The 10,508-nt window shown below is 34.5% G+C and overlaps 2 protein-coding genes across 2 annotated transcripts; both read right to left on the bottom strand.

Moving 5' to 3' along the window:
* Positions 1-503: 503 nt before the first annotated feature.
* LOC118205253 (uncharacterized protein F54H12.2-like) lies at positions 504-6,180 on the bottom strand. The gene is made up of 3 exons (XM_085823028.1): positions 6,166-6,180; positions 5,890-6,070; positions 504-1,360 (listed from the first exon to the last, which is right to left on the bottom strand). The coding sequence occupies exons 1-3, from the start codon at positions 6,178-6,180 to the stop codon at positions 504-506; spliced, it is 1,053 nt and encodes a 350-aa protein (XP_085679154.1).
* LOC118205254 (uncharacterized) lies at positions 4,016-9,721 on the bottom strand. Its single transcript, XM_035377555.2, has 2 exons — positions 6,166-9,721; positions 4,016-6,070 (listed from the first exon to the last, which is right to left on the bottom strand). The coding sequence occupies exon 1, from the start codon at positions 9,709-9,711 to the stop codon at positions 7,780-7,782; it is 1,932 nt and encodes a 643-aa protein (XP_035233446.2). The 5' UTR covers positions 9,712-9,721; the 3' UTR covers positions 4,016-6,070; positions 6,166-7,779.
* Between the last annotated feature and the right edge of the window lie 787 nt (positions 9,722-10,508).

The following is a 10,508-nucleotide window of genomic DNA, read 5'->3' as shown; positions in this document are numbered from 1 at the left end:
TTACTGCGATCCTGATATTCGCAATGACTTGCCTCAAGATCTTAAGAGCGAAAAGATTCCATCGATGACCAAGAAGTGGTCGAATGGTAAAGCCTGTTCAAAGGTTACAGTTTTAAATTTGATTTTTCAGCAAATTTAAAGGTGGGAGTATGTTGAAACTCTCACCGACAACCACGTGATTTGCGCATGCGCGCAGGAAAAACTAAAACAGAACATTTTTAACTGAACTTTGGGAACTCGTGATGGACGTTTGAGTGAAACATGTAATCCTTTTCTTCTGTGTTATATATATATATATATATTTTAGTTTAGTGATGTGATTGTAAATTAAATATCTTATTATCTTAGAAGCCTCTCTTTTTCCGTGAGTAGTGCCTTTGATGGATGTAATTAATAAAACATTCCCGGATACGCCTTTGGAACGAGAAAGAAGATCGATTAAAAGGTAAGTCTTCTTTACCTTTTGTTTTCTAAGAATGATCATGCTATTAATCATGAACACATTATACACAGTCCACATAAACTCCAATAAAGTTAATATTATAATGCTTAAACTCGAAAGGAGACTTTTTATAGTTTCCGTTTAATGCATCATTGTCAATACACGCCACTACAATACGATTAGGCATTTGACCTACGAAAATATTATCTTGAACAAAGCTCATGTTTCCTGTGGGAATGGAATATGCTTTGCATAGCACTCTGTTAATGGGATATTTGGCTGTTGATTTTTCTAAGGCTTTTGCATGCCCTAGTACGACATCAGGACTGATTCTCACTTTTCTCACAAATAAAGAGGCATTTTGAAGCAGAACTTTATATTCGCCAGCACCCAGTAAACAAAATTCAGGCTTGCTGCGTATGAGCTTAATTTTCATATCCACCATATTCAATAAGAGCTTTTCTTGATGAAACATATCCAAATGTAGCCGCCCAATCATATCGACCGAGGCAATCAGTTTAAACATTTCAGCTCTTTGGATGAATCCTTCATTAGGCTGAGAATCTTTATGATCAAAAACATTCATTCGACCTGCTGTAACTTTAAAAAACATTTCTGATGAAAGCTGAGAAGTTTTTGTATCAAAACCATCGTTAAGTAATTTTTCAATCATTGCCCTGTAAGGGTAAGTATTATTACTCGAGGACACGAGTCTTTCATTTAAACTGATATCCACTTGAGAAAACGTAGAATGTAAAAATAGATTGACCGGTCCCACTTTACTTTCAGCTGTGAGAGGCTTGCCATCACTTTTTAAAATTTTTACTTTCACATATAGTTGAGTCTGTGATAAATCAAGGTATTCATCTCCGCTTCCAGAAACATTGAATTCTACAGGACATCCTTCTGACACATTGGCTAGAGGATGAAATTCAACTCACTAACCTCTTTCGATAATAGTTTGCGTTGGGGGTAATGGAAATAGATCCAATTCAGATTTTACGCATTCTGGAGAATCTTTTAACAGAAAAGCCATTACGAGTCAAAAATGTCGCGTGGTTGCCGTTTCCTGGCTTTAGACGAAGTGAAGCATTTCGAGGTTTTGCGTTTCCTTTTAAACCTTCCGCGACCGATCATCTCGTCTGTTTTCTGAGCTGTTTTTTGGCTAAATTTTTTCCAGCTTCCTTAGATCTTGTTTTCAGAGATGCTTTAAAATTTTCGCCTGAGCTTACAGTCCGTAAAGCTTCTTTGCCAACAGTTTTAGCTCCACTAATCAAAAAAGGCATAGCGCTACGAAATAGTTTTGCAAAAAATCCTCCAATACCATATCCTTTCTATAAAATAGTTCCTCTGTAATAAGGTAGTCAATTTCCAGCTTGTCCTTCATAATAATCTTCAAATATTTTCGTGCAACACGTGTAAGGCTTCAGCATTTTGATACTTCTACTTTTGAGTATAAAATCAAAATGAGATCACTTTTAAAATGGGTGCTTCTTTTATAGAATTTATCTCAGACGAAAATGCAATACAAGGTAAACTTTTCCTCTCTCAAACGGTACTAAATCTCCGGAATGAAGTCTTATATCAATACGTATAGTCTGAAAGTGTTGTCTGATGACTGGTAAGTAAAAGGGTCTGGGATAATGAGCGTTTATGATATCACCATCATTTCCTTCTACGGTGACAATTTTTAATAATGGAGCTTGCACATCTCCTACGATTTGAGGCTCTACTAGATCACAATACACATACATGACAGGAAAGGATTGGCTACGAAAGGACTTTCTACAAGTTCTTTGTAAACACCGGGTTCGAATCCTAAAAGCTCAGCTAATCCTTCATGAAGAGGGACTTCATGAAGGAATGTTCGTCTCTCTTAATTGTAACCTTTTTCGTGACAGGATGATAATTAAATTCAATCTTATTTTCATGCGATAGTATTTTTAAAGCTTTTAATAAATCTGGTACCTTTTCATAACATCCTGGAGGAACTCATCTACCTTACCATTTCCCATTACCTAAGTCAAATCCAAATAAATTGTTGTGTTTTCGAACGTTATACCAGGAATGCGGGTAAATAAAGTCCACAAGGGATAATTCCCACTCACCATTTAAATCGACCGGAGAAGAAAGCTGAGTGGTAAATTGCGATATTTTATTTTCCAGGAAAAGTGCGTAGAGCTATCGCTTATCAGTGTTACAAAGAAAGATATTTTCCCTCCAAATGAAAGGTAGGTAGAATGTATGGACTTTTTATATCATTCTAACATCTTCAACCCAAGCATTGAAACTTTCAGGGTACTCCTGAAATTTCACAAAATATTTAACTTTACCACGAAATTTCCTCTTCTTCAAAACTTTTTCTATTGAATAATAACTAGAGTCAGAAACCTTTTGAAGTTCTTGCTTATAAAACGTCCCTTGTATAACTTCTCCTGCTAAATCTTTTAGCTTATAGACAACAGGAATCCTTCGAATAATTTTATGAATTGTAAAAATTTCTCTTGTCCAGTTTTGTTCGTATCCTTTTTCGAAGAGCATTTTTTTTTTTTCGGCTGATCCGAACCGTGTCCCCCACTTCTAAATCTGATCTGACTTGTTTCCGTGTCGTTTGTTAGCCATATAGCGTTTGCCAGATTTTCTCTTGATTCTGAAATGTAACCGATGCGGGTTCTGTCTTAATACTGCGATGCCAAGTATTATTATAACTATGTATTGATTTATTTATAACATCAATGTACTTAAGCGTATGCATTTTATTGAAGTATTTCCACATCTTAGTTTTAAGAGTGCGATTAAACCGTTCAACGACAGAGGCTTTTGTTGCATTATGTGTCGTGAAAAAGTGTACCTTTTCCCGTTTTAAAAAGTTTTGAACATATTTATTGGTAAATTCTTTCCCAGCATCTGTTTGTAAAGATCTTGGTAAGCGTTCCGAAAATATTTTTTCGAAAGCAGATATGATTGAGGTAGATTTTTTGTCTTTGAGGGGAACTGCCCACGCAAATTTGGAAAAGATATCTATACAGGTTAGCAAGTATTTATACCCATCATTAACAGAGGCTAATGATTGCATATCTACTAAATCAGACTGAAATTGCTCGTTTAAGCTTCCTACGATCACCCTGTTCCTGAGGAATTTGTGTCGCACGGGTTTGTGTAATGTATATGTTTAATATTTTTTGTTACCAAACGATTTACTAGTGTGTCTTTGCAACATTAGATGGCGTTGCTGCCTGATGATTCAATTCTGGTTGCTATGGTAACGAACTTTCAACTCATAATTTATGTGATTTGTATTCTATTCTTTTTTGTTTTATTAATTGCTACTGTGCTTGGAGTGATGTGAGCTGTGTCGTCACGTGGACGGCATTTCTTCTATTTGAAAGTGTTATGTAAAATAAATTAGTGATATATTACAACATAAGAATGGATTATCCAGTCCGCACCTCAGTGTTGAGGTATCACCGGAGCCAGAGGCTAAGATAATTAACTAATCAGCCAAAACTAGGCTAAAGAAAGTAAAATAATTATTTGAAAACTGTAATTTTAAAATTTAATTCCTAGCAAATTTTGAGGTCCGCTAACTGAAAGATGTATTGACCTCGCCAACATCTTTATTTACAAGAATTAAATATTTACAGAGATTAATCATATTTTGACAAACAACATTAAATGTAATACATAATCAGTGTACATGAATAATATTGATATAAATCAATAGTTTTGTTACAATTCTAATAGAGCATGAATAAACATAGATTAAAATTATAATAGAGAATCAGGATATAAAATTTCATTTTCAAGCCACAATTATATTATTTTATACATAAATTGTATTTTCATTAGAGTATAAGAATTCCATAAATTTGGAAAGCAGTTGGCGACCTTTATCACTTAAAATTAATTTACATAAAAGGTCGAGATTCAATGGTGTGGTGTGGTGTATTTATTTATGGCAAAGCACACTAGGGCTATCTGCCTAAGGGGAGGGATGCCTTCGTGGAGGACTTTCTAAGGGAAACTGGCTCGTATACACGTTACACATGGGGAAAACCACGAAAACGCCCATGCAGCCAGCCCGTTCGCGGGATTCGAACCTCGGACCGAACTACCAGTGTTCAGCGACTTTACCGCTCGGCCGCTGGTGAGCCGGTCGAGATTCAAAGAGTGAGGAAAAAAAGTTCTTTTCGTTTTCGGTCCAGACTTGGACATTGAAGAATCATGTGCAGTGCATCCGCTGCTACTTGTCCACATGTACAGCAGCTAGGTGGCGTTTTAAGTTTAAATCTGTTGAAGTAGTAAGGGAAGGCTCCATGATTTGAAAGTAATTGATTCAAAAAGAAGTCGTTAAAGTGTCTTTTTTCGGAGATTCTAGGAAGAATCTTGAATGTTGATCTGCCCGTATCTTCTTCTTGCCATCGAAGTTGTCGTTTTCACGCGACCTTTCAAAGCACGCTGTAAAGCAGTAATACCACCGAAACTATATATATATATAAATGAATGTTAGTGTGCGCTTAGATCATAACAGCTGCTGTAATGGAAGCGATTCTATCTCAGACTTATCGAGATCATATATATATTTATAATGAATTTATACAAAAGTGAAAAGAAAAATAGAGTAAACATAACTTCTGAAAGGCTAAGTAAGGAATGATACATTTTGCAAAACAAAAACAACTTTTATTCATCATCAGTGCTTTCTAAAATTTCAAAGTTTTTCTGTCTTTAACATAAACATTTTCAATTGTTTTGTACAAATCACTAAAGTTAATACACTGGAAAAAAATCATAATCAAAAATAAGTTAAACAAGATTAGTGTTATTAATATTTTCTTCGATGAATTCCTTAGCCAATGCTTTCCAATTTAATGGTGTAAAATGCTTGATCAAAGTACTTTTTAAAATTTTCTACAGATTTCAAATTGAAGCAAGTATGCATAAACATTGATTCATATCTTATTTGACAAGCAAAACATTTAAAAAGTTCAGAAATTGTGTTATAAAAAGACTTACTTATACATTCACATAAAGAACCCTCAAGTTCTTGAAATCCATGTGGTCAGTCTGGATCACCTGAAAAACCCCTTTCGGTATATGAATATTCATGAATTTGTTTTTTCACAAAATAATTCATAGTTTGAGAAATGAGACTTTCTCTCACCAGAACGCTTATTGCATCACATTCTGTATCAAGTTTCTGTAGCTGATCTTTGTTCATTAAAACACGTTGTGGAACAAACTGAAAACTGTAATCCTTTTTCTGAAATAGTCTCTGTAGGGATATGATTACTTCACCATTCACATTTTGTTTTGAAACACACAGATCGTTTTTCACAAAAAATATATTGTCGATTCAAAGGTAGCAAAAGTGTTTAAATGAGTACATAATTCTTTCCACACTAATGGGCATAACGAAACTCCATCTTTCGTCGGATACAAAAAACCTTGATCATTCGTACCATAACGACGAATATGAACACGAGTAGGACCCAAGAAGCACGAAACGATGACAAAATTTTGATCTCCTAAATGAAACATATTTGGAGGAAGGGCATCCACTGTTAACTGAGGTCCTTCAGAAGTCTGATGTGTATCCACTAGCAATAGCTTGTCAGATGTCAATACCTATAAAATAATTAAAAAAAGTAAGTGCGAAACTGATACAGCAATATATAATTAAATTTTGTATACCTTAAAACTTATATTAACTTTATGCTTACCTTCTGATCTTTCATGCCTTTTTTGGGTTGACCGTGATCCTCATCAAATTTTCTTTTACCAGGTAATAGCAGGCTTCGGAAAGTCAAGCTGACTCGAACACCTTTTCGTTCTTTTTGACGAGGTATTCCATGAGTCCAAAGTTCATTTGTTGGGGAGCTTAAAATTAGTAAAGAATTATTCTCAAGTTCTAGTCTATAATTTTGAAAGTGTTGCCTGTTGAATACTATAGTACGCGTTTCAACCAAACTCAGGGAACACACAGGATGATTACTGTTAACCAGAGAACAGGGGCTCCATTACCTAGCTGACATGATGTCTGCCTTACACGGATTAAAGCCCCTGCCTCCAGAAGCTATTTATTATGACTAAGCAGAATAAGTTTACAGTGGCATACAAGGCCTTCAAGAACACAAGAACATAAGTAACATAGTCATAAAAGACCCTAAAGAAAGCATGTTACAAGTAGTACCTATAGCATTCAAACAATAAACCGAGTATACTTTCATAATTTGTACTGAAAATACGAAATACTTTCAAAACTGAGTCCAACTAATTTAAATAAAAACTATAGTGCAAACAAAATATAATACATCCATTACTGCATTATACACAATTAATATCAATTAGATTCACAATTTCAAGAAGAACCATTCAATTTAGAAAAAAAAATGCATTAAGATAAACTAAGACAATAATAAACTGCTAAATGAAATTTTTTCATATGAATTCAGAATTAAGAACCAATAACTTTGATACCTGAACAATATTATCATAAAATACACTGAACCTGAGATATTATTACAATGCAAAACATAAATTTGGTTTAAAAACAAAACCACTCCAAGTAATATAAAAACTCTACATCAGGTTTGCTGGCAACGCGACAGAAATACAGTACAAGAATAATGCCAACATAAATATATGATAAATTCCGATTCCAAAAACTACATACATTCAAAAATAAGTCAAACATTCAAAAATAAGTCAAAGAAAATTATTATAAAATACTGCCTTAAATACACATTTTAGAATAGAGAACTCAAGTAAAACCAATAAAATTCACAAAAACAGGTCAACTATTCAATTCAGAAAAGTGCAAAAAGGTATACAAAATAATTATTCTAGATTAGGTTTGCTGGCATCGCTAAGACAAATGCAATACTAGAAAAATGCCGACACAAAATTTTACAGAATTTCAAAATCAAAAACAAAATGCATTCAAGATTAAAGTAAAGAAAATTAATATAAAATAACTATCATGAATGCAAATATTTATAATAGAATGCACAATTAATGCCTATCAAATTCACCAAAGTGAATCAATTCAATTACAAAAGAACGCATTAAAATATGCAAAATAATAAAATTGTCACAAGAATTTTCTGTTAAATTTAATTAACAATTACAAAACTAATAGGCTACAAGTAACCGTTACAATTTATAAGAGCATAGATGCATTCAATGTCAGATACGTCTGTTCTACGTAAAACCATTTCTAATTTTAAATCAGTAACATAAGTAGTGGAAACAACAAAACTGAACAATAATAAGCATCAAACACACAAAGTTAAACAATTACCATTATACAGTAAAAATCTAACTGTCGCTGAAAGTCAATTACTCACTCCCAATAGAGATGATCTGAGAGAATTATTTACAGAAAAATTTAATTCCTGACAGAAAAGCATAATTTCCTTAAATTTCTTACTCTCACTAGAGTTTTTTAATATCATTTCAGCCCATTTTGGCCTGTGTTGATCTAAAGGTTTATTCAAGTGAAGGTTTTTAGTAAATGGACAGTGAAAGATAAAGTGTTCAGGGTCTCCCAACTCCCAGCAAGAACAAAGCTCAGTCGTACGTAGTCCAAATCGAAAGAGATATGTATTAAAAGGTCCATGACCAGTGAAAAATTGAGTATAAAAATTCGATGTGCTTCTTTGACTGAGTGAAACTTTTGGAAAGAAAGAGAAGACTCGTCTTCCTGTGGAGTCATTAGTCCATCTTTCCTGCCATTTCACAAGCAGTGTATTTAAAGCCTCGCTCTTCAAGTGTGAAAAAAGCAATTTCGTTGGATTTTCAATTCCGTTGATATCATTAGCAGTCCATTTAGCTAAAGTATCTGCTTCTTCGTTGCCCAGTATGCCAACTGGCACCCAGGTAAGAAGTGGTCTTTCAGATGAATTAAATCTTAGCAATTTCTCTTGAATAACTTGTACAATCGGATTTCTATTCGTAATGTCTGAGGTAGCCTGCAGACTAGATAATGAATCACTGAAGATCTTAGTCTTGCCCGATAGATTTCTTTTAACATAAGTGAGAGCAGCGTTTATCGCTAAAAGTTCTGCCTGAAAAACAGTATTTCTGTTATCAAGCCTTCGAGTCCATGTATATACCTTTTGAGTATTGTTAAATACACAAAATGCACAACCTGTTCCACGTTCAGTTTTAGAACCATCTGTAAATAGAGCAATGTCATTGGCTACTGGAGCCGTATAGTATAAATTGACTGCAGATTTGAGTTTTAAAGAGGCAGGATGGCCAAGATTAGATGGAACCCGTAATTCATAATCATTTACTAGGTGATGTTGGTTCCATAAATCCCCATTCAATCGTAATCGTAGGATCCGTCCTAAGAAAGAGTCTCTTTGAGCCTGCAGATCTAATGGAGGTATACCCGCCAAAATCTGCAGTGAGGCTGTCGAGGTTGTTCTGTAACCTTTGGAAATAAGTAATAGCTGATGCCTCTGTATTGAATTCAGTAAGCCACTCATAGTTTTGTTCATATCAAAACCCCAAATGGAGACTCCGTACAAAAGAACTCTTTCAGTGATTGTTTTATACCACAGCCGCAAGATTTTTGGGGAAGTACCCCAATTAAAGCCCATAGTCTTTGTCATGCCATTCGTAAGAACGGCACATCTCTGTTTAAGATATTTCACATGTGGAAACCAAGACAGCGTATTGCTGATAACAAAGCCTAAATATTTCAATGTGTTTGCACATTTTATTGGCCTTCCATGGATTTTTATAGACGGATTTCGAAGCATTTTTCTTTTCCTACCGATAAACAACATAGTAGTTTTTTCTTCGGAAATTCTTAATTTATGCATGTCTGCCCACTCTACAAACTTATTAATCGCTTGTTGAGCTCTTACTTCAATGTCCTTTACGCCTGAGATAATTAACACAAAATCATCGGCATAAGCTTGCAAAGTTACTTGTTCAGTATTTTCAAACATACCAAAGGCCGAATTAGCGACTAAGTTCCACAGGGTTGGTCCTAAACAGGAACCCTGTGGACAGCCTCTTAGCAAATCTTTTATTAAAATTTCATTATCCAGGGTTAATTGAATTTTGCGTTGTTCCAAATAATTTCGAATTAAATTCAAAATTTCTACAGGGCAGTTTGCGCTATCCAATGCATCAATTATGTCAGGCCACCAGACCGTGTCAAATGCACCACGTATATCAATGGAGATGATTAACGTGTGCCTGTTACCATCCCTGTTGCGTTTTACTGTGTTTAGCAGATTAAAAACAGCCATTTCAGTTGAAACCCCCTTTTTAAATCCAAATTGAAAGTCGCTGATCACTTTATTTTCAGTTAGAAAATAATTTAGTCTGTTCAATATTAATATTTCAAAGAGTTTATTTTAAGAAGAAAGAAGACTCACTGGTCTATAAGAAGACAAAATAGCAGGATCTTTACCTTTTTTGCCAAATAAAACTATTTCGGCAATTTTCATCTGCCGTGGAAATAAAGCCAATTTCCAACATGCTCGATATAAATATAACAACAATTGGGGGAATTCTTTGAAAAGTATCTTTATGATAATATTATCAAGGCCGTCTGGTCCGGGGGCCTTCTTAGACGGTAGAGAACGAATTGTATTTTCTAACTCCTCAAGCTCCAGGAGGGCAGAGTCACTTAAAGTAGAATTCCAAGTTTGATTTTTAAATTTTTCTCGCATTACTTTATGTAAATCCATATCGTCAATCTCCAAATCCAATGGAAATAACTCATCTAAAATTTTTTTATATTTCTCTCCCAGAGAAGTACAGTCCGAAGCTACCTCTACTGGCAGCTGAAGAGGTCGAAATACTCTGTCCACTGCAATCTTTTGAGTGATGCCATAAGGATTTTCAATAGCAGCACAAAATGCCTTCCAAGATTCACTTTTTGTCTTTATAATCAATCTTTTAAAAATTGCTAGTTCCTTCTTATAAGAAATTTTAAGTGAATGCCTTATATTGTCATCCCTTTCTTTTTGCATACGTCTCCTTAAAGCACGAACTTTGTTCCTTTTTATTGTGAGCGAGTCAGACCACCATGATGTAGAGG

The sequence above is a fragment of the Stegodyphus dumicola genome, chromosome 8 (assembly GCF_044657685.1).
Source record: "Stegodyphus dumicola isolate Sdum_Otavi_A_Nest chromosome 8, ASM4465768v1".
In the NCBI taxonomy this organism is placed as follows: Eukaryota; Metazoa; Arthropoda; class Arachnida; order Araneae; family Eresidae; genus Stegodyphus; species Stegodyphus dumicola.
The sequence above is the reverse complement of the archived record's forward strand: the minus strand, read 5'-3'. Positions and strand labels throughout refer to the sequence as shown.

Excerpts from the sequence above, each read along its gene's own strand:
- LOC118205253 (XM_085823028.1), bottom strand. Across the intron at positions 1,361-5,889 it reads TTATGGTACGAATGATCAAG|CCAATGTGTCAGAAGGATGT; the intron begins GTTTTTTGTATC and ends TTCATCCTCTAG.
- LOC118205254 (XM_035377555.2), bottom strand. The coding sequence starts at position 9,711 with ATGGCTGTTTTTAATCTGCTAAACACAGTAAAACGCAACAGGGATGGT.